At 35.9% G+C, this 25543-nt stretch overlaps 1 protein-coding gene across 1 annotated transcript in view; it reads right to left on the reverse strand.

Moving 5' to 3' along the window:
• me1 (malic enzyme 1, NADP(+)-dependent, cytosolic) overlaps positions 1-22305 on the reverse strand; it is a 210428-nt gene extending 188123 nt beyond the window's left edge. Inside the window, exon 1 of the mRNA XM_030158231.1 lies at positions 21902-22305. Coding sequence (XP_030014091.1) covers positions 21902-22186 — 285 coding nt within the window. The 5' untranslated portion in view covers positions 22187-22305. The remainder of the gene's footprint in view (positions 1-21901) is intronic.
• Positions 22306-25543: the final 3238 nt, after the last annotated feature.

Raw genomic sequence — 25543 nt, forward strand, 5'->3', positions numbered from 1 at the left:
TCGTATCGCCGTCGACTCAAATGGCGCGTGATGTTAGTGATTCTACAAAACCTCAATAAACCAAGCATTACCGCTTAATCAAGGGAATCGGTTTGAGCTTTCTTTGGATTAAGCTCTAAAAGCATGAATGACAGCACTATTTCTCATTCTGGCCTTTTGTTTAAAAATCATCTAAGTCTTTGTTTAGCGTCATATTTATTATTATTGTCAGATCTGGGGTGTGAAACTAATTTTAGTTCAGGTTCCCCATTCAGCCCAATATGATCTCATGTGGGTCAGAACCAGTAAAATAATACAGAATAACCTACAAATAATGCCTACTACAAACTTTTCTCTATGTTTTAGGGCAAAAAAAGTAGTAGTAGTGGTTTATTTTGAGCACATAGAATGATCAGATAACAAAGAATCATATAACATGGTCAAAACAAATAAATAAATACAATTTTTTTGTGCTCGAAAAGGAGTGGGAAGAAGTATAACTTATTGACTCCCACCCCCTATTTACAAACTAATAATCAAACTGGATCCGCTTCCTTTGCTTTGTTAACACACATTTTTCTCTGTATATTTTTTTACAATAACACAAAACATCCATAAAAACCATTCATATACACACAATCAGATTTGCAATAATCAACTGTTTTTAATATAAACTATAATATATATATATATATATATATATATATATATATATATATATATATATACACACACTTGAAATATTACTCCAAATACAATGATAAATAAATATGATAGTATCTTCTTATCATGACAACCAATTAACTATAATATCTTATTTTATGCATACTGTAATAAAAAAGTAAAATTAAATTAGGAAAATGGTTACATCGACACACTATCCTTAAAAAAAATATGGAAAAATATGACCAGCCTGGAATTTCTTAAGAAAAATAACTGCTATTTTAACAATATTCTGCCTCGGCTTCTCATTTACACATGTGCATCACAACTTACAGGTGACAGTGGATCTACAAATACACAAAACATTTAGTTACAGGCAGAATATTGGTAAAAATACACTTACTTTTAAGACATCTCAGGTTGTGCATATTTTTTGTTTGTAAATTTAAATATTTTCATGTAATTTTACACTAATGGTCCATATTTTGATGGTCTATAACATGTAAATGGTTACAGATGTCAAAATACTTCCTGTTGATCACTGATAGAAGTCATATATGGGCTTTCCTTTGGGTCCATGACCTTTGACCTTGAGTGACTTTGAAGGGTCAAACTCAAGGTCACCGATGCCTACATTTCATGAATTTTCTCTGAAACTACAGATCGGATTCATTTCACATTTGTTTTTTGTTGTTTTTTTTTTTAATTGTATCTTTATTTGGAATGAACAGGTAAATTCACCAACAGACTGACATTGGTTAAAAAAAAAAAAAAAAAAAAGAGACAAATGTCATTCCAGTTTTTGTTGAGTCCAGGAGATAAACTTCACCAGCCCATAAGGCAAACGAATCCCAAAAAATAAAAACCTCAAATTGTGGAACAAAGTTTGTTTGTCCTTGCAGTTACCATTTTCCTTCAATATCTTAAATTTAACAGGAATTGCACTCACGTAACCACAATAGATTACATTATCTGCCAAAGGATGATCTAGTTTGCCCACAATTACAGTCAGATGTCAAAGAACACTCTGATACAACTTAATTAAAGATTGAACAACATATACGGAACTGTATATAAAAATCAAGGACATTTCAAATTTTTAATCTAGCTTCCATGGGACACTGTCTACAAAGTCTAGTCACAGTTTTCAGAAATTTTGATTTTTGATGGATTTTTGAAGTATTAAAAATGTGCCTTTACTTATAACGGTCCTTATTTTGATGGTTTATAACATGTAAATGGTTAAAGATATCAATATAGTTCCTATTGATCACTGATAGAAGTCATATATGGACTTTCATTTGGGTCCATGACCTTTGACCTTGAGTGACTTTGAAGGGTCAAACTCAAGGTCACCCATGCCTACATTTCATCAAGTCTTCTCTGAAACTACAGGTCGGATTCATTTCACATTTGTTTTTTGTTGTTTTTTTTTAAAAATTGTATCTTTATTTGGAATGAACAGGTAAATTCACCAGCAGAGCGACATTGGTTAAAAAAAAAAAAAAAATTAAAAAAAAGAGACAAATGTCATTCCAGTTTTTGTTGAGTCCAGGAGATGCACTTCACCAGCCCATTAGGCAAATGAGTCCTAAAAAATAAAAAACCTCAAATTGTGGAACAAAGTTTGTTTGTCCTTGTAGTGACCATTTTCCTTCAATATCTTAAATTTAACAGTTTGCCCACAATAAACAGTCAGATGTCAAAGAACACTCTGATACAACTTAATTAAAGATTGAACAACATACATGGAACTGTATAAAGAAATCAAGGACATGTCAAATTTTTTTATCCAGCTTCCGTGGGACAATGTCTACAAAGTCCAGTCACAGTTTTCAGAAATTTTGATTTTTGAAGTATTAAAAATGCGCCTTTACTTATAACGGTCCTTATTTTGATGGTTTATAACATGGAAATGGTTACAGATATCAATATAGTTCCTATCGATCACTGATAGAAGTCATATATGGACTTTCATTTGAGTCCATGACCTTTGACCTTAAGTGACCTTGAAGGGTCATCAATCTTCTCTAAAACTACAGGTCGGACTCGTTTCATATTTTTTTTTATCTAACTTCCATGGGACAATGTTTAAAAACTGATAGAAATCATATATGGACTTTGATTGGATTAGTTGAGTTCTCCTCCAGTGAAAGTCCCGCCCACTTCTATAGTTAGATTGATGTGCATCCAGACCACAGGACTGGAACATAGAACAGAACCTGACAACCTCACACATTCAACTGGGACTGATTCAGATAGAACATGATGCTGACATACAGGAACACTGGAACTCTTTTATTAGTGTTTTCTTCAGGGGCGACTCAATTAAAACGTGTGTAATATGATACACTGTTTTTTTTTGTTTTTGTTTTTTTGATGATGGTTAATAACAGAATTGGTTAAAGCCTGTTCAGATCACCTACAGGTCTCACATGCGTCCGTCCTTTATGACTGGCTGCACTTGTTACGGCCGCCATCGGCTCCAGTTCAGAACCCCTGAATGGGCATCTGTTGGTCGGCGACGGCTCAGTGTTTGAGGTGAAATCTCATCCCTGATTGGATGCTAAGAGCGTTTCTCGAGCGGCTGTTGTTGTTGTTGTTTTTCAAGGTTTCAAGGCGGAACCAGCGTCAGAGCCTCGCCGAGGGCCGGGATCCACACAGATGCCTCATTAATGTGTGATGAAGCCGGGGGACAGAGGACGTCTGTGGAGCGTGGCCAGCGCTCTCGTCCTCGCCACAGAGGAGCCTTTCTGCACCTCGCACCCCACTTCATCTCTTTATTGCACAGTGAGCGCACACAAAACACACCTATAATATCCGGTTCCACCTCTGCAGCAGGAGGGGGGAGTGACAAGAAGGGGTACAGCTGTGCATTTGGGCCTGGATGCATGAATGTATACGTGTGTGTGTGGAGAGTTTAACCCTTTAAGCGCTAAAGTTGCTATACTGCGACAAGCAACAGAACTGACTGGAACAGACCATAATAACTCCAGATAGAGATACCAGATCTTGTTACCACCTCCCACCCATAGATGGCGGACATGTGCCCCTTCAATCCTAACACCATTTCAGGGCATGTTTCGATTCAAAGTGAAGAAGAAAATCCACTTTAAAGTTGTGGTCCTGAGCTGGTTTGGAAAGTAAATAAAGTTTATTTAGTTTTAGTTTGGATAGATAAGAACAAATTTGTCTACTTTTTTTTCTTAACCAGGTAAAATCAGTTGAGAACAGCTTCTCATTTACAATGATGACCTGGCGAGAGGCCCCAACAGACAAAAACAAAGACCAAACAAAACAAAAACTGACAAAATGAAATGGTACAGATGAATCCAAGACTCACAACCAATGGTGAAGAGTAAGGATGGGAATCGATAAGAATTTAATGATTCTGATTCCATTATCGATTTTGCTTATTGATCCGATTCCTTACCAGTTCTCATTGGGTGAGAGAATAAAAGAGTACAAATGGGTGCGTTTGCATTAACTGTCTTTTATATTTCCATCTCTGCACAGAAAATATAACATATACAGTATGTACAAATAATAAGAACAGATGATGCCAGGCCTGGTTCGGGGGGGGGGGGGCAGCGCACCGTACAGTGAAAGTGAAACTTAAGATGCTTTACTAATTCCTCTATGTCTCCTGTTGTGGTGCACCTAATTTCCTTTTCCCTATCTTCGGAAACTTTTATTTGAGGGAGCAGGACATTTGTTGCCCACACCAGAACCGGCCTGCTGTTCACTCTGCCGCTAGACTCACGTGTCGCTACGTACTGTATCAAATACGTGGCATTCCTGTAAATGAATCCCATGCTGTGGACAAATGTTTGAGCATATTGGAGGGATTTCACCCTTTTGAAGAAATGGAAGCTTTGACAGTGTTCCAGTGGACTTGGTGTCGTCTGTTTGGAGCGTTTCTGCCTCAACGCCATGTTGGCTACATTCTGACCAAAACAATGCAGCGTACGTGTGACGTCATCATGCATGCGCAACAAAGGCAGAATCAATAAGCAGAATAGTTAAGCAGGCAGACAAACAATTCCAAGAAATTGAGAAACTGGGAACCAGCTCTCAAAAAGAACCGGTTCTCAATTCCCATCCCTAGTGACGAGACTTTGAAGTTAAAACCAACATAAATAACCACTAGAGTGAATGAGCAGAAGAGGAGTCAACCCGTGCAACAGTCGACTAGGGAATGGTGTAGTTTCTGTTTAAACATACGGAGTGATGGGAAAGCTGAAGGTTTGGAGGAGTTTTGAAGGGAGTTCCAATCATTTGCTGCAACAAATTGAAAGGAATTCTGGTCAAAGACAGTGCAGGCTTTTGGAAGAGACAGAGTGATGAAATCGCTGGACCTCAGGGGGTAATTCTGGTGGGAAAAGTGCAAAAGGTTGGAGAGGTATTGCGGTGTTTTCCTTAGAAGAGTCTTGTTGAGTAGAAACCAATGATGGTGTTTGGATAAAAAGATACTAAAACTACTGCATTTTACTTTCTACTAATGTTAAAGTTTGTTTATTTTAAGGATAGGATGACAAAAAAAACAAAAACACAAAAAAAACTTCCATGTAAATATAATCAAAGTTCAATTTTACTAAAAGTTGTGTAATCCAATATGGCTGCTGCCCTGTGGTGTCACAATATGCAAATCAGATGAGTATATTTACTCCCATCATAAACTTTGGGTCATACCCAATATTTTTCTCATGGAAGTTTTCTTTTTGTGTCATTTTATCCTTGAAATAAATTAACTTAAACATTAGTAGAAAGTAAAATACAGTAAGTACTAGGGCATTAGTGACTTCACATTTTTTCAAATCGACTATTTGTCAATAAAGTCGAAGTCAAGTCGACTTGTCGTATGATGACATCATCACATTGACAGCGGAGGAACAACACAGACACACAGCCGTTCAACAATGAGCATCTTCTACCAACGTTCACTGTAACATTAGCAATGTACAGTAAAGAGCAGAATAAAAAACTGGAAAGATACAAGCATCAACAGTCCTTCTCAGACATTTAGACCAAACAGAACACAGGCTAACACCTGGAATTTTCTGTTAAATTTAAGTGAACAACATAAAGTGGGAAAAGGTTCAGACAGCGGCAGAAAAGACGCACAGCATGTTAGAGAAAAGAGTGCATTGTTTTCATGAAATAAATGAACAGAATAACCCAAACACACTGTCTGTCCACAGTATTATTCAACACACTGGGTTACAAAAAAAATGTTTTTTTCAAGTTGTCTAGGTTTTTTCAACTGAATTAGGACCATTTTGCACCGCTAAATCCAAAAATGACATCTGTTTTTCTCAATCAGGTCAGGTTTTTTGCTAATTTGATTTTGAAAAATTTGGTCTTCTCACAAAATTGATTACATTTTTGTGACTTTATCAGTTAATTTTTTTATATAGTTCTCACCCAAAATAGGTTTTAAGAGAAAAAAAATCATTTTCTAACAGGATTCCTGTTAGGTACAATGGTGTATTCACTGCAGATGTAGCAGAATACATCAGGCTTATTTTTGCAAGATCTTCTAGTCGAAGCCATTTCATTCACCTGTAATATTAAAAACACCATTAATCATAAATTGGCAAAAGTAAAATCTTTAGGACTCGTTTATTGCTAGAAATATGAAAGAATTTTGTATCATATGATGTGAAAACGTCCATAAATGTAAGCAAAAATGTTAAAAAGCCAATATGTAGCATAGTTCAGAAAGTTGACCTGATTGAGCCAAATTAATGTGATTTTTGGATTCAGCACACCAAAATTATCCTAAATCAGCTCAAAAAACTCAAACAATAAATTTGTTGTTGACCAGTGATATTGGTGGTGCTTCCATGGGTCACAGAACATTACTGAGACCAGAGTTTTTCAGTCAGTTTAATAATCCTACTGAGTCGTCTTCTTCCTTCAGTCTTGGCCTTGTGCCAGTGATGCGCAGGTGTTTTTTTTTTTTTTTTTTTAATCCTCTTTGTGGAATTTTTTGACCCGCCCCGCAAATAAAGTGACATTTTTTGGACCCGCACCAACCTGAGCCGGGTCCGCTGATCCGCGCATCACTACCGCTCACTGCGCTCCATGTTTTCATGCAGAAAGATCAGAGTATCGACATGCGCTCAGTGACGGCTCGTGCGTGGTCGGGTGATGGAAGAGAGAAAGAGAATAACACACGAATAGTTGACTCCTCTAAAGTAACGTCGACTTGTGCCACAGACATTGACGCATCGACAAACCAACTTTTCAGTTAATGCCCTAGTAAGTACTATAGATCAGATCCAATATGGCCGCCGCCCTGTGACGTCACAATGCAAATCAGATGAGTACATTTACTCCCATCATAAACTTAGGGTCCTACCCAATATTTTTCTCATTTACAGTACGACTTTATCTTGAACCACTAAACTACAGCTTTTTGAAATCTTAAATCTTTTTTTTTTTTTTACTCCGGCGCCTAAAGGGTTAAAAAGGAAATGGAAGCCTGTGGATGTGAGGACAGGCGGCTTTCAGCGCTGCATCCCTCTGGGTCAATTAGCAGGTTGTGCTGTGACTGGGTCCTGTTAGAGGAGAAGTGGGCCAGCTGAGGCAGGTAAACAGCCCTCATCCCCAGGGTTCGCTGGAACCAGAGGGAGGCCAACAATGCGCCACTGGCCGGACCACAGAAGCCCGCCTGTGCACGGCCGCTAACACGCTTTAGCAGTCATTTCCTACCTTCCCCTCCAATTTCCTCGCCCCGATTCATGTTCGGGGCTGACAGTGGACGGTTCACCCGGGTGAATAAGAAACCTGTTTTCTGTTGCCGTTCTAAATATGTTTGAGGGAACTAGTGTTTTGGCCCATGAGAAGCTCAGGTTGATTAGACAAAACCACAAACTGTGATGAACTGAATGTCTCTGGAGGGATTCGGAGGTTGGTATCTCTGAAAACCAGAGTCTAGACTTGGGGGGGGGGGGGGGGGGGGGGGCAACCTGTGGCTCTGGGGCCACATTTGAATCTTGAGCCCTTTTCAAGTGGCTCGAGGAGGCTTTGTCAAAAAACACATACGGAAATGAGTAACACTTCTTCCTTTCCTCTCCTTTTATTTTTCTTAAATATCAATATTTATATGAATACCAGATTTCCTATTTTTTCCTTCTTATGTTTAATTTTTTCACTTGTTTCTTTTTTTACTTGTCTTTTCTCTGCACTTGCTTGTTGTGTGTTACTACTGTTAACTGCAAAACTTCCCCATGATAGGATAAGTAAAATCTTATCGTATCTTCTCGTATCGTATCTTATCTTATCTTATCCAACAAATTGTTTTGCTTTCATTTTGCTATTATTGTCACAACCATAAAGTCATTCTGATGTTATGCACTTGTATAAATGTCCAAATAAAAAAACAAACAAAAAAACAGTTGTAAAAGTAGACTCATTTTGATTTTATGACACTAAAGGTGTTCATCTGTTTTCTCCAAAGAAAGCATTTACATACCAGCTGGTTTTTGCCGCACAACACAACAATGATAAATGTCACAGTTTTATTTAGTTCTGTAATTTCTCTGTAGTTCTGAAAATGCACAAAAACTTGGATTTATTCCCAATATATTCCATACGAACTAGTCTGACAGAGCTTCCTAAACAGTCACCACTTGGAGGTAAAACATAGAAGGACACCTTTTGGCTCCAGATGTGATTTTTCCCATTTTGGTCCTAAAATGTCTCTTCAGACAGCAAAGGTTGCCGACCCAGGGTCTAGACCACAGGGGTCAAACATGTGGCCCAAACTGGCTCACCAGAGGGGGATGAATTTGCAAAAAAAAAAAAAAAAAAAAAAAAGTGCAAAAATGACTGAAGATTTTAACAATCAAGAATGTAAAACTCATTTTAGTCCAATATGATCTTGACTGGGTCATATTATCATAATAACCCATAAATAATGACAACTATTTATTTTTCTCTTCATTTTAGAGTAAAAAAAGTAAAATTACATGAAAATGTTTACATTTACCAACTATCCTTTCATAAAAAATGTGAAATATCTGAACAAACATGAAACACTTGAAACGTCTTAAGGAAATAAGAGCAGTTTTAACAATATTCTGCCTGTTATTAAATATTTAGTGTATTTGTATTTTGTACAAGTGATGTAATGCACAATAAACTAAGGCATAATGTTAAAATTCACATAGTTTTCTTAAGACGTTTCAGGTTATTTAGGAAACTTTATAGACGTAAATATTTTCATCCAATCCAATCCAACTTTATTTGTAAAGCACTTTAAAACCACCGCAGTGGACCAAAGTGCTGTACGGAAGAATAATTAGAACCAAAATAAAAGAATAAAATACAGTATAGATTAAAAGGCATAGAACTGTACAAAAAAAGAAAACAGTGCTGTAGAGAAGAATAAAACCCAAATAAAAGAATAAAATACAAGAATAGATCGAAAAACATAAAAAGCCATACAATTAAAAACAACAACAACAACAACAAAAAAATAAAAATAAATCACAACCAAATAAAAACAATAGAATAGAAAAAATACCATAACGTAATTTGACTTTTTTCACTGTTAATATTTGACTGGTCCGGTCCATTTCAGATCATACTGGGCTGAATGTGGAACATGGTCTACACTAACATATTGACGCTATTAAAAAAAAAAAAGAAAAAAAAATCCACTTGACTTCTTTTGATGCAGCTAACTGGTGTGGTGAGTATAAACTTTCGAAGTAGGCCAGATTTTAGACATAGTTTCCTGCCTCATAAGGAATCGTATTAAAGCAGCATTTCCAAAACAATGTAACTGTGGAACTGTGAGCTCATTAGAGTGGGCAGCTTTAAAGTGGGACCAAAAGCTTCCTCGTAAACTTAAGTACAAAGAACACAGGGTGTTGTAACATCCACTCCTACCAAGGAACACGCATGTGGTTTCTAACAGAATAGAATAGAATAGAATAGAATAGAATAGAATAGAATAGAATAGAAACAGAACCGAACCGAACAGAACAGAACAGAACCAAACAGAGCACTGAACAGAATAGAACAGAATAGAATAGAATAGAAAACAGAACAGAATAGACCCAAACTGAGCACTGAACAGAAGAGAAGAGAAGAGAAGAGAAGAGAAGAGAAGAGAAGAGAAGAGAAGAGAAGAGAAGAGAAGAGAAGAGAAGAGAAGAGAAGAGAAGAGAAAACAGAACAGAATAGAACCACACAGAGCACTGAACAGAATAGAATAGAACAGAAAAGAATAGAAAACAGAATAGAATAGAACTTTATTGTCTCTATTAAATAAACAATGAAATTTAGCAGCTCTGTTTCTATCAACTTAACCCATAAAGACACCAGTGCTACTTTTGTGGCACTTCCCAAATGATTTTTTTTCTCATTTTTACCTTTCTCAACTGATTTAGCACCATCTTTTTTTTTTTTTTTTTTTTTTTTTTAATAATATTATCCTCTGTATTTTGCTTTTTTTGGGTGTAAATCATGTATTTTCCTATATTTAATTCACAGATCATGTAGATGTTCATGAAAACTCAGAGTAAATTCAAAGTTAATTATGTCAAAGCGGAGAAAAATGAAGAAACGTTACTTTTTCAGCAAAGATATGGCTAACTGAATGTAAAAACGTGTGTCCATCCACTGTCATTGATCCATCTCCATGGGTTTTACTGGTGAATCAATGTTGTAGAAGATGACGGTGTTTCCACGGTAACTACAGTGCCTCTGAACGTCCAAATGGGTCATATAAAAAGATGAATAACTGTATTTTACACCAATTATTTACATGTATTGATAGGATTAGTGGATCAAAAGGTATTAAACAGTTTAGATCAGTAGATGTGTTTGTGTCACCAGTGGCTGTTTGGGTTTTTATGGGTTAAAGTACAAAACGACTGTATAAAAAAAAAAAAAAAAAATCACGCAAAATACTGAAAAATATTGGGAATGTACAAAAACTACAAGATAAAATATTAAATATACTAAATACTTCTAAAATACTGCTAAAATATACAAACATCTAACTCTGTACTACAGATAAAAGAAAACTATACAACATATAAGGACATATGTGGATTTGTGTCATGTTCATATCTGACCTTTATTAAAACACTCAGACCATAGTTTAACGCCGTAACCGGTCGACTGGTTCACGCTTCTACGTGAATGTGGGTCAACCCATCTAACCCTCTTAAAGAACCCTGTTGAACACTGGGTCCATTCAAGACCTCCAGGTGTAAATGGAGATGTAAACAAACAGTTTACTAGGGCAGCTTTAACAGCCTCCGGGTTGACCTCCATCACAAACAAGGGAATTATTTAAGATCACATCAGATCATTGAAGTAAATACAAGCTTATAATATATCGTTAGCCTCGCAGCATAACTGCCCAAGTCATACACTATGTGGACAAAAGTATGTGGACATGTTGAATTCAGGTGTTTCTTTTCTAACGGGGGTCTGGAATACATGTCGGTGTATAGCCTAGTTTTATATTTGTATATACACTCAAGGAAAAAAGAAACGCACTATTTTCATGTTCACGATTTTTTCAGAAATATGACAGTTTTTGCAAAATTACAAACTACAATGACTTCAGTACTATTCTGAGTCGAAATAAAATGATTGTTTTCCCAGTTCCGGTTGATTGATTTTGATTAGCAATAAGAACTGTATTTGTGTATTCCTCACCCATGTCTGCTCATGAGTGAAACTCACAGATGAATTGGACCTCTCCTTAATTGTGCACAACCATTCCCTATAAAAAGACACCAAAATGGAGCAAAAACACATTTGTCCACAATGCCACGACTACTGCAATCAGGACCGTGCCAATGGGCTGTCACATCTCTGTGACAGGTTTAGGCCCGATTTGGCCCGATCTCTCCCCGGTTGCAGTAGTTGTGGCATTGTGGACAAATGTGTTTTTGCTCCATTTTGGTGTCTTTTTGTAGGGAATGGTTGTGCACAATTGAGGAGAGGTCCAATTCATCTGTGAATTTCACTCATGAGCAGACACGGGTGAGGAATACACAAATACAGTTCTTATTGCTAATCAAAATCAATCAACCGGAACCAGGAAAACAATCATTTCATTTTGACTCAGAATAGTACTGAACTCATTGTAGTTTGCAATTTTGCAATAACTGTCATATTTCTGAAAAAAATTGAGAAAATGAAAAAGGTGCGTTTCTTTTTTCCTTGAGTGTATAAGATCAGATGAACTGGAAAAAACTAGAGAAAACTAGAAAAGCACTCAGAAAGCGCAGACCTCCACCAAGGCAGATCAGACCACCAAAATGTTATCATTTGTTCCTTGTGCCAGTATCAACATTTCCTGAAAATTTCATCCAAATCTGTCCATAACTTTTTGGGTTATCTTGCTAACAGACAGACGAACAAACAACCCCCCCCCCCCCCCCCCCCCCCCCCGCCAATTAACACCAAAATTTAATCATGTGCCAGTATCAACATTTCCTGAAAATTTCATCGACCCCCTCCCCAGTCACCACCAAAATTGAATCATTTGTTCCTTGCGCCAGTATCATTTCCTGAAAATCTGTCCATAATTTTGCGAGTTATCCTGCTAACAGACAAAAACAGACAGACAAACCCCAATGAAAACATAACCTCCGCTGTTACACTTGGCGAAGGTAACGATGCACAATGAGCAGGAGAGAATTAACGTCTTTTCATTTAATGGCGTGATGTGTTAAATCTCCATGGCGGCCAGTCTCCTTATGTACTCTTACGAGAATCTGTGAACTACTATAGATCAGATCAGCTCTGAAAAGACACAAAAACTTCTGGACTTCTTTAAACAAAACTTAACAGAATGATCGAATGAAGCAATCAGGATGAACAAAAGGGAAAAAGGAACAAGGAAAAAAACTGAGTGTAAACTTAGAAATTAACAGGAACAACGCAAACAATAATAATTTATTTCCAACAAGAAATCTAAGGATCTCCAAGACATTTGACTCTTCCTTAAAGACAGAATTAATCCACAAACAACGAACAAATGAGAGTTATATCTTCTTTTCCTGTAACAATGAGAAACACTGGCCCTGATCTCCCTTTTATCCATTGTATTGACTTTATAAATGCACATACAACTCATCTGTTTGGGCAGATTCTGCAACTGTCATGAATGCAGTTCAATTTTCAAATGCATCAGATTTCCTGCTAAAAGTGCTCGTGACACTCAGATCAATTTGATACTAAAACAAAAAGAACATGAATATTTGTTGAAACTACAACACTCTGAAGCCCTTTCTATACAGGAAAGCATATCCATAATCTCCCCACGTCTGTGCATGCTTCACCTGTTTCAGCTGTTTTTCGTTGTTTTTTTTAAACTGTTTTTATCGGTCTTACTTGCTTTCAATTTTTATTTTTTTTAACTTCCCTTTTAATTGTATTTATTGTACCCAGCCTGTAGCACTTTGAGGTTTTAAGATAAAAATTTAAAGTGCATTACAAATAAAACTTTTATTTATTTATTTATTTATTTATTTATTTATTTTTTTTTTTATTTTTTTTTTTTTTTAAACAAACAGTATACATTTTTTTAACCCTATGAGGACTCCCATTAGAACAGGCTGTCTTTATGTTTTATGTTGTTTATGTTCTATGTTGTTTGCAATAAAAGTGTCAGAAAATAGTTTTTCCCCAATTCTTTTGCACCTTTTTCATGAAGAAGATAACTTCCAATATCTGACCATTAACTATACTTAAAACAGTGTGTTATCACAAAAAAAAAAAAAAAATGGACTTAAGTATTTCATCACATATGAAAAACAACTGAAAATGTGCAGGATGAAGTTTATTGAGATTGTAGAACTATTTTAAATGTGCACTTGACAAAAACACAAAAAAATACACCATACATTTGATACACAAATTTTTATAATAGGCCTACACATTAGGCTATGCATGTTAAAGTCTCGAATTTAAAATTAGAAGCTTTTACAACACAGAACAGTGGTTGCAGTGGTAGTGTCTTCCATCTTTATGGGTTGGTTCTGCTGCCTGTCACTACTGCAGTGTTTTTAAACCTTGGGGTCGGAATTCAAATGGGGTCGCCTGAAATTTCTAGTGAAAAATTACTTATAAAAACATTTTTTAATGATTCAATATATATTTCATTATAATTAAAACACCACACGCTTTTCCTAATAAAAATCAAGTCCAAATAAAATGCAGGATGTAATATCTGAGCGGGCATATCTTGACTGACCCGATCATGTGACCGCGTGCATTAGCTACTACACTTCAACCTGCCCGGACGCAGTCGCAGTCAGAAAATCGGACCAATCAGAGAATGGAAAGATTTCCTTGCCCGCGTGGCCCCACCTAGTTGCAATACTTGTATTTTGTATTTTTTCTAACCTAAATAAGTGTGCCTTCGTACTGTTATTTGTTGTACCTTGTCATTTCTTGCACTAAACTGGAGAGCTCTGCCTCAATTTTGTTGTACTTGTACAATGACAATAAAGAGATTCTGATTCTGACTATGACAAGAGAAAAATGTCTCAGTTTTGAATGTATGGGGTTGACAGAAACTTGTGATGTTAAAATGGGGTCACGAGCCAAAAAAGCCTGGGAACCACTACACTACTGGATCAGCTGCCCATCTGCACATGCATGACGGTAACTCTACTTGGACAAACTGCCTGAAATGCGTTGCCAGAGACGTTCAGAGTCATTCTGCGCTGCGCATGAGAATGTCATTGAGTGGATCATGATTCAGTAATTAATACTATTTTCATTATTAAATGTTATTATTAAAATTATTAAATGATATTGCAATGTAGTTATTTTTGATTGATTGATTGATTGATTGATTGATTGATTGATTGATGTCTGTTTCAATCATGTAAAAGACAATTTAAAAACAGAAATGCAAATAATTGATAATCAAAAGAAGCAGAACAAAACAAAATGGTAACTTAAAACTGCAACGTCTTAAGCCTCAAAATTTACGTGAGCAAAAAGGAGTAAGAAGAAGTATAAACTGATCTAATCCTTAAAAATGTAGAACAGAAACCACCCCCCCCAGATGACAAACCGCCACACCAACAGATCACTTCCACAGGAAACACTGTATTATTATTTACAAGAATTCACTGCAAAAACGCCACTAAAACCTTGCTAAAACACTGCTAAAAGTAAAAAAAAAAAAAAAAAATCTCTTTCTCTCTCACCGACTGCTCTCTGCCGCTCCCTCCCCCTCAGCCAATGCAGGCCTCCACCCTAATGTGTTATCTAGCAAATGAAAGAACCCAATCTCAGCTGTCAGATGACATTTGGATTTTGTCAACAGCAGAAATGGTTCAGGAGTTCAGCCTTAACAGTTTTAACTGAACACATGTTTCAGATCGGTGTCAGACATTTCACTGCTAACCTGGTTAATTACACAGTTTCCTTAATTTGCTCTTATCGGTTTCTGCATCTGCACTCACAACGCCATGGAAACGTAGGCTCCTGAAAACAAACAGACGGAGCTGATGTCCAGTCCACGGTGGTCTGGGTGAACAAACAGGGCTCTGTGTTGGTCCGAACCCCCCCACCCCCACCCCCACCCCCACCCCCACCCGACCCCCAATGCTGACCTGTGTGAACTCTATTGTCTGACATATCAGCGTGGACGCCTCCCAGGCCGCCAGCTCCTCCAGGTTTTATCAGACAAGAACAGATTTGACACCAACAACGAACAGTAACCGCTGTCTAGATAAACATCTGAGCACAGGAGAACGCATGAGTTATTAGAATACGGACGATTTTAGTTTTACATTCAGTCTCTGAGCTCATTATTGACTTTTATTTTAAAGTATCAGCTCAGTTTTGTTCAGTTTTCATGTAGTTTTAGTGTTAGATTTTATTTTCCAGGTGTTAGAAGGAAATCCTGAGGGAATGTAGAAAAAGATTTGTCCAACGTCTTGTGCATCATCAGACACTGGAGTTAAAAAAGAGGATTTTACAGTCATGGCCACAAAAAATTTGACTTTACAGCTTCAGTATTTTTTGATATTTTTTTCCCCACACATTTATGAGGTAAATTCAAGAATATCTACAACAATGTTCCAAATTTCACAGACATTCATCAAATAATTCACATTTATGCAAGGAATCAACTTGTGTCACTACCAAAACTTTTGGCCACGACTGCACCGGCCATTTTATTTCATTTCCTTTCGTGCTGCTTTGTTCATTTTACAGTTTAGTTTTATACATCATTTGTCACCTTTGTTTTCATTTCTGTTAAATAAAACGACATTTTGGCTTCTTGTTTTTGACTTTTACTTTAATAATCCTGCAGAGCAAGTGGAAAAAGGGGCTAAAACTGCCTATTTTCCTGTATTTTCCACTTCTTTAATATTATTTTTTGGTTAAATTAATCTTAATGGCTAAAACTGGATGATTTTGGGGTGAAGATTGTTGAAAATCTGATAAAAAAAACAAACAAAAACAAAAACTGTGTCTGTGCAGATGTAAAGCAAAATTAGAAGTGATAAATACTACGAGCTGGAGCGCCGCTGCCAACTGTGGGCCCCATGAAAGGTAAATGTTGTGGGCCCGTCATAAAATTCAGTATCTTGTCGATCTGTTGGGAGGAGGGGGGTGAAACTTAACATGCTTTCAATGTCTGACTCCTGGCTTCAATGCCTCTCTTATGCATTGGATCTTAGATGAAATTTTCACAACTTCTAACCTGTATCCACTGGACCCCATCCACTGCTCAAAGGGCCCCCCAGAAATGCTGGGACCCATGAATTTGTCACTTTTACCCCTTTATGGCGTCCCAGACTAGGAGTAAAATAAACGGGAAACTACAGACGCAGCTCTAGTATTTACTGAGAATCAAATAGAAACGTCTCGACCCAACAAGTGGTCCATCTCCTAAGATCCACAAAATAATTCCAATGTCCCTGTATGTCAGCGTCATGTTCTATCAAGAATCAACACCAAGTTGAGTGTGTGAGGTTGTCAGGTTCTGTTCTATTTTCCAGTCCTGTGGTCTGGATGCACATCAATCTAACTATAGAAGTGGGCGGGACTTTCACTAGAGGAGAACTGAACTTATCCAATCACAGTCCATATATGACTTCTATCAGTGATCAATAGGAACTATATTGATATCTGTAACCATTTACATGTTGTAAACCATTAAAATATGGACCATTAGAACTAAAACAAAATGTTAATATTTCAAAAAAATTGTCAAAAAAAAAAAAATCTAAATTTCTCAAAATGGGAAAAATCTTTGTAGACATTGTCCCATGGACACTACATCAAATTTTTAAAATGCATCTGATCAGTAGTTTCGGAGAAGATTGTCGAAATCTAGACATTGGTAAACTTGAGTTTGACCCTCCCAGGTCACTCGAGGTCAAAGGTCATGGACCCAAATGAAAGTCCATTTATGACTTCTATCAGTGATCAATAGGAACTATATTGATATCTGTAACCATTTACATGTTGTAAACCATTAAAATATGGACCATTAGAAGTAAAAGAAAATTTTAATATTTAAAAAAAAAACCTACATTTCACAAAATTGTAGACAAACTTTGCAGACGGTCTCCCAATGAAGATACATATAAAATTTGAAATGAGTCTGATTAGTAGTTTCAGAGAAGATCTTTAGCTTGACCCTCCAAAGTTACAAGAGGTCAAAGGTCGTGGACCCAAATGAAAGTCCATATATGACTTCCTATCAGTGATCAGTAGTAACTATATTAATATCTGGAACCATTTACATGTTATAAACAATCACAATATGCATCATCATAAGTAAAGGCACTTTTTTTAATATTTCAAAAATCTAAATGTGTCAAACGAGGACAAAAACCTTGAATTTTTTTGTACCGAGGGTGAACTTAAGGGTTTGACTGGATTCATTGCCTATAATTTCTCCCAAGCTCTTGTTTTATCTTTTTTTTTTTTTTTAATTGATTATGATTTTTGTGTAAATGATGACTCCGTTTCCTCCGTCTCTTCATGGATCCAAAGTCTTACGGGTAGTAAAGTTGACCCTAACCCACACTAGCCCCTCCTCCAGTCTCCATTATATTCCCGTTCTTTCTGACGAGGACGCTGATGGGACAGAAAAGCATCGACAGAAGACAAATGCACAGTTCAAGTGTTTCTAAAATTAGCCTGACGTTGACAAAGAGCTTTCAGATTAACCTCCATGTTAACAGAGAACACTTGACATGAGGCTGACCCTGGACGCACCCGGTTGTTTTGATGGTCAGTCAGCACCACGGACAGAGACCTGGTCTGGACCGGACTAAACCAGACTGGATTGGACTGGACCGGGGTGACCTTTGGGGCCCCGTCCGGTCCCACCACCCTCACATACAAACCAGGGGGAAAACACTGGAAAGGCTCAGCGGCTGTCAGAGGCTCTTTTGTTAACGATGCGTTCACTGCATGGGAAAAAACTTATATCATGATGGACGTTTCCACAACATCATACAACATCCTCTGTTTATCTGCAGCAGGGGTCTCAAACATGCGGCCCGGGGGCAAAATGTGGCCTGCCAAAGGTTCCAATTTGGCCTGTGGGATGAATTTACAAAGTGCTGTCAAACTAATTTTAGTTCAGGTTCCAAATACAGACCAATATGATCTACAGTAAAACAAGAACAGCAGAATAACCTACAAAAAAGAATGACTCCATATTTTCTTCTCAATTTGATGTGAAAACCCCCCCAAAACATTACATTATGCCTGTAAATAAAGACAACTTCAAATATTTGTCTTTGTTTTAGTTCAAAAAATAACATTAAATTACGAAAATATTTACATTTACAAACAAGGTTATAATAGTTTTGGATTTTTCATTATAGTTGAGTTTTATTTTGACTTTTTTTCTCTAATTCCGTTAGTTTTAATTTGTTTTTAGAGCAGGTTTGCTAGTTTTTATTAATTGTTTTTTTTTTCTAAATGCTTAGTTTTACTTTAGTTTTGTATTAATTTTAGTTTTTTCATATCTTTTATCTTCCTCACTGTCGTATTCACATAAATCCCAGACAGGACTCTGCTGATTTCTCCCAACTTTAGTCTCCATGTTTCCAGGTAGAGTGGGGACCAGAAGACGACTCTAAACAACAAGTGACAAGAAGTGACGGACCGTGAAGTACTGTATGGTGCCGCGAGCTAAAATTGCTCGAGCGAAATAAATCGATTTCGTACCAATCTGACGTTGACAAAGACGAAAACAAAGGGAATTTTATCCATAATTTTTATCCGTTTTAGTTACTTTTGTAAGCACACAATACAGTTTGAGTTAGTTCTCGTTTTTTCTTTCAATTATAGTTTTTATTTATTTCAGTTGACGAAAATGTTTTTTCAATTCTAGTTTTCGTCATTTTGTTAGTTTTTGTTAACGATAATAACCTTGTCTACAAACTATCCTGTCACAATAAAATGTGAATAACCTGAACAAATATGAACAACCTGAAATGTCTAAAGAAAATTAAGCACAATTTTAACTATTTTCTGCCTGTTACTAAGTGTTTAGTGTCTTTGTAGATCTGATCCATAATGCACATGTAAAAATGATGAGTTGAGGCAGAATATTGTTAACATTGCACTTATTTTTCTTAAGAAATTTCATCTTTTTCAAGTTGTCGCATCTTTTTTTGTTTGGATAGTGTATCAAAGTAAGTATTTTCATAATTTAATGGGGTTTTTTTGCACTCAAGCAAAGACAAAAATTTGGAGTTATCATTATTTCTAGGTTTTTATGCTTTTATTTGACTGGTCCGGCCCACTGGAGATCAAATCGGGCTGAATGTGACCCCTGAACGAAAATGACTTTGAGAGCCCTGATCTGCAGTATTTGTTGAGTGATTCAGCAACTTTGAGCGCGTCCCAGTTCCTCTTATTGTTTGTTCAAGATTGAGGAACTGAAAACAAGCTGTATTTGTAGCATTTGGACAGTAAATGGGACAGAGGTGACTTCATCTGACTGGACAGTGGATCAGCCTCTATGGTTTATCTCAAAATGCTGAATCACAAACTGAGGCGTTCTGGGCACGATGATGATGATGATGATGATGATGATGATGATGATGATAAAGTGAAACTCCACTTCCTCAAACTTCAGCCACTGTAAACAGACTGGACAGCGGTAACAAAAGCCCCTCTCTGTGTGGAACAGGAGTTTGGTCGCTTTAAATCTAAATATAACCTTGACTAAAGCTGATACCTAAACCTTCTGACGGGATGCTGCGTTCAGGTACTCCTTCACAGCTCAGACATAAGAAGATGAAAAGATGTGGGCATGAAAGTAGTACAATAATAAATAATGATATAGTTGTTTGTAATGCATTTTTGTATCTGTGATAGACAGATGTCAAAGTGCTGCAAAACAGGAAGTAAAAATCAATCAATAAAACCATAAGATGTGATTAAAAACAATAAAAACACATTTAAAAAGTAGAAAATTTGGGATAGTTAACATGCTCTGTAAAAGAGAAAGAAACATTCTGTTTTAGGATGATGTGGTTGTAAGCAAGATTTAGTTAATTTAGCAAATAAACTTGAAGTTGTTTTTTTTCCCCTTTTATTTAAGTGTTTGGGTTGTCTGACTTTATACAGTAGGACTTTATAGCTAGTTGCGTATAGCTAACCATTAAGGCTATTATTATGTAGAAGGGGTCAGGAAATATAAGATTTTTGAGCATGGGTGTGTAAATGTTTGTTCACCTGATGATCATTGAGCGTCTGCTGATGAAATGCACAACCATGAACAAAATAAATGAAAAGAAATGGAATTGTTTCAGGCTCTCTTCTAGTCAAACTCGCTTATTAACATGGATTTTCTTCTTCAAACAGCCTTATATTTGTACAAAACGTCAAAACACGCCAAGTAAACACTCAACTCTATTACTTAAAGTGTATAATTTGGCTACTCAGAGTGGAGTTCCAGTATTTCCCACAGACAGATCTCAAAGTGCTACAAAAGAGGAAGTAAGAATCAACCAATAAAACGATTAAATGCGAACAAAAACAACAAAAACACATTTAAAAGCAGAAAATTTAGAATAGTTCATTTGCTTTGTAGAAGAGAAAGACAATATTCTATTTTAGTATGATGTGGTTGTAAGCAAAATTTAGTTAATTTACCAAATAAACTTGAAGTTGTTGTTTTTTTCCCTCTATTTAAGTGTTTGGTTTGTCTGACATTATAGAGTAGGACTTTATAGAGTAGGACTTCATAGCTAGTTGTGTATAGCTAACCATTAAGGCTATTATTATGTAGAAGGGGCAAGAAATATAAGATTTTCGAGCATGGGTGTGTAAATGTTTGTTCACCTGATGATTACTGAACGTCTGCTGATGAAATGCACAACCATGAACAAAATAAATGAAATGAAATGAAATTATTTCAGGCTCTCTTCTGGTCAAACTTGCTTATTAACAAGGATTTTCTTCTTCAAACAGCCTTATATTTGTACAAAACGTCAAAACACGCCAAGTAAACACTCAACTCTATTACTTAAAGTGTATAATTTGGCTACTCAGAGTGGAGTTCCAGTATTTCCCACAGACAGATCTCAAAGTGCTACAAAACAGGAAGTACGAATCAACCAATAAAACGATAAAATGTGAAGAAAAACAATAAAAACACATTTAAAAGCAGAAAATTTAGAATAGTTCATTTGCTTTGTAAAAGAGAAAGACTATTCTGTTTTAGTATGATGTGGTTGTAAGCAAAATTTAGTTAATTTACCAAATAAACTTGAAGTTATTATTTTTTTCCCTCTATTTAAGTGTTTGGTTTTTCTGACATTATACAGTAGGACTTTATACAGTAGGACTTTATAGCTAGTTGTGTATAGCTAACCATTAAGGCTATTATTATGCAGAAGGGGGCAAGAAATACAAGATTCTCAAGCATGAGTGTGTAAATGTTTGTTCACCTGATGATTATTGAACGTCTGCTGATGAAATGCACAATCATGAACAAAATAAATGAAAAGAAATGGAATTGTTTCAGGCTCTTGTCTGGTCAAACTCGCTTATCAACATGGATTTTCTTCTTCAAACAGCCTTCTATTTGTACAAAATGTCAAAACACGCCAAGTAAACACTCAACTCTACTATTTAAAGTGTATAATTTGACTACTGGGAGTGCAGTGCCAGTATTTCCCACAGCCCCTGAACGCACCGCAGAGCTCGCCTAAAACCCTTGGGCTCTCGTAAAGCGGTGGAAACGTCGTCACTTCAAGGCCCGATCCGGACTCACCTTGTTTAAGTGTGGGTTCCGGGTCACATCGTAGCCCCTCTTCTTGGTGTACACGTATGTTTTGCGCGTGTCGTGGGCCGTGTGCATCTCCGTGTCCACAGACTCCCTCCGCACCAGGCCGTGCGCCATGTCCGGCCTCTTTAAATAGACGCAGCTGAACTGCCGTGAACTCAACAAGTGGATGCGCGCGTCCAGACCCACGGTGTCCTCTGCACGCACGGCACGGCACAGTACGGCACGGCTCCTCCGGATCCGTTTAAGAGGGAGCCGGTGCTTCCTTATCATTCAGGATGGACCAGAGTTTCCTGTAATCCACTACAGCTGCTTAGGTCACGTTACCTGGCGACAGGTGGACGCGCAATGGCACGAGACACCGAACCTGCAGACGCACAATACAAAGGCCTGAAATGACAGCGTGTGTCTGAACAATGAGGCTGTTGTGAAGTAAAAGGGAAAAGTTTGGACAGTTCTGAGGATATTTTTACGGAACTGTTTCATAGGAAGTTGTATGGAAGCCCATTTTCGCCAGTAAAAAAAAAAATTACAATAATAAATGCATCTTGTAAAGTCATAATTATGAGATAAAATTCAAAATTATGAGGTAAAAAGTCAAAATTATGAGATAGAAAGTCGAAATTCTGGTTTTAAAGGTCGAAATTATGAGATAAAAAGTCAAAATTATGAAATATAAGTGGAAATTATGCTATGAAAAGTCGAAATTCTGATTTAAAAGGTCGAAATCATGAGATTGAAAGTGGAAATTATGAGTTTTGAAGGTCAAAATTATGAGGAAAAAGTCAAAATTATGATTTGAAAGGTTGAAATTATGAGATAAAATTCAAAATTATGCGATAAAAAGTCAAAATTATAAGATAAAATGTCAAAATTATAAGATAAAAAGTATAAATTCTGATTTAAAAGGTTGAAATTATGAGAAAAAGTCAAAATTATGATTTAAAATGTTGAAATTATGAGATGATATTCAAAATTAGGACATAAAAAGTCAAAATTATGAGATAAAATAAATTATCAGATAAGTCAAAATTATGATTTAAAAGGTCTAAATTATGATTTAAAAGTTGAAATTATGAGATAAAAGTCAAAGTTATGCCATGAAATATCAAAATTCTGATTTGAAAGGTCAAAATTATGAGATAAAATTTTGAAATTATGATTTAAACGTCAAAATTATGAGGAAAAAGTCAATATTATGATTTAAAAGGTTGAAATTATGAGAAAAAATTCCAAATTATGAGATAAAGAGTCAAAATTATAAGATAAAATTCAAAATTATGAGGTAAAAAGTCAAAATTATAAGATGAAAAGTCAATATTCTATTTTAAAAGGTCAGAATTATGAGATTAAAAATTGAAATTATGATTTAAAATGTCGAAATTATGATTAAAAAATTGAAATTATGAAAAATAAGTGGAAATTATAGTGTAAAAAGTCGAAATTCTGATTTAAAAGGTCGAAATTATGAGATTGAAAGTTGAAATTATGAGTTTAAAAATCAAAATTATGAGATAAAAAGTTAAAATTTTGAGATAAAAGTCAAAATTCTGATTTAAAAGGTCAAAATTATGAGAAAAAGTCTAAATTATGATTTAAAATGTCAAAATTATGAGATAAAATTCAAAATTATGAGGTAAAATTCAAAATTATGAGATAAAAAGTCAAAATGATGAGATAGAAAGTTGAAATTCTGATTTTAAAGGTCAAACTTATGAGATAAGTAAAAATTATGATTTAAAAGGTCAAAATTATGAGATAAAAGTCAAAAATATGCCATGAAATGTCAAAATTGTGATTTAAAAGGTTGAAATTATGAGTTTAAAGGGATTATGGGATAGAAAGTGAAAATTATGCAAAAAAAAAAGAGTCAAAATTATGATTTAAATGGTCAAAATTTAGATAAAATATGAAATTATGAGATGAAAAGTAAAAATTATGAGATAAAAAGTTGAAATTATGACTTAAAATGTCGAAATTATGAGATAAAATGTCTAAAAAGTTCTGACTAAGAGTAAATTCATGGTATAAAGAATAAACTACAATAGATTATAAAGTGTATAAAGTGTAAACATACATCATGAACAGTGCCTTGTATTGTCAAAACAACGCTGTGTAAATGTACCAGAACTGGGAAAAATAACGTCCAGAAACAGAACTGACAGAGTTTGTTCTGCCAGACCCAATAAAAACAGATCCATGACCCTGTTTTCCTGAGTCTAAATGTGGTCGACACTGATCTGACTTCATTATATACATCACACCTTTGGGCTTCACTATCTGTACAACTGCAAACTCTGTTCTATGATTAGCAGATTAGCAGAGTACTTTATTAACCCCAGGGGAAATGAGTGTGTTACAGCTGTTTCATTCCAGTAGAATAAAAAGGAACAGGAAAGAAATTATCTACACAAAAAAAGACAAGAAAAAATATTTATTTAAAAAAAAATGTAAATAAAGTTATTCCTAATTAGTTAATTTAGCTAATAGTACATGTATAAATAAAATATACACTCAAATAAGACAAAATTAGAACAGCAATTTATACAATACGTGCTAGAGAAGTGTAATTTGTACAATATGTACTCGTATTATCCCATGAATTCAACTAGAGCTGCACTCAGATAAGGAGTAATTTCACATAATAAACTCATAAAAACACACAATATGACCTACTTCTCTTTCTTTTTATCAATGCTTGTTTGAACTGACTGTTACCATGGTTACAAAGGTCTTAATTCAGGTTAATCCAGTTGTAAACTACTGTCTGGTGTTCGGTCCACTCCATACTTTAACCCTTTCATGCATGAATTATGAGAGCCTTTATGAGAGATTTTTATTCTCGAGTGTTTATATTCCTCTGGGCATTTAAAAAACAATGTGATTGAAATACACTGAACAAAAATATAAACGCACCACTTTTGTTTTTGCTCCCATTTTTCATGAGCTGAACGCAAAGATCTAAAACTTTTTCTATGTACACAAAAGGCCTATTTCTCTCAAATATTGTTCATAAATTTGTCTAAATCTGTGTTAGTGAGCACTTCTCCTTTGTCCTTTGCTGAGATAATCCATCCACCTCACAGGTGTGGCAGATCCAGATGCTGATTAGACAGCAGGATTATTGCACAGGTGTGACTTAGGCTGGTCACAATAAAAGGCCACTCTAAAATGTGCACTTTTACTGTATTGGGTGGTCCAGGGGGGTCAGAAAACCAGTCAGTATTTGGTGTGACCACCATTTTCCTCACACAGTCTTCTTCATGAATTCTCTGAAACAGCTTTGGAGATGGCTTATGGTAGAGAAATGAACATTCAATTCACAGGCAAAAGCTCTGGTGGAGATTCCTGAAGTCAGCATGACCATTGCATATTCCCTCAAAACTTGTGACATCTGTGGTATTGTGCTGTGGGATAAAACTGCACATTTTGGAGTGGCCTTTTATTGTGGCCAGCCTAAGGCACACCTGTGCAAAAATCCTGCTGTCTAATCAGCATCTTGATATGCCACACCTGTGAGGTGGATGGATTATCTCAGCAAAGAAGAAGTGTTCACACACAAATTTAGACAGATTTGTGAACCATATTTGAGAGAAATAAACCTTGTGTGTACACAGAAAAAGTTTTAGA

This window comes from Sphaeramia orbicularis, chromosome 16, assembly GCF_902148855.1.
Source record: "Sphaeramia orbicularis chromosome 16, fSphaOr1.1, whole genome shotgun sequence".
Taxonomy (NCBI): Eukaryota; Metazoa; Chordata; class Actinopteri; order Kurtiformes; family Apogonidae; genus Sphaeramia; species Sphaeramia orbicularis.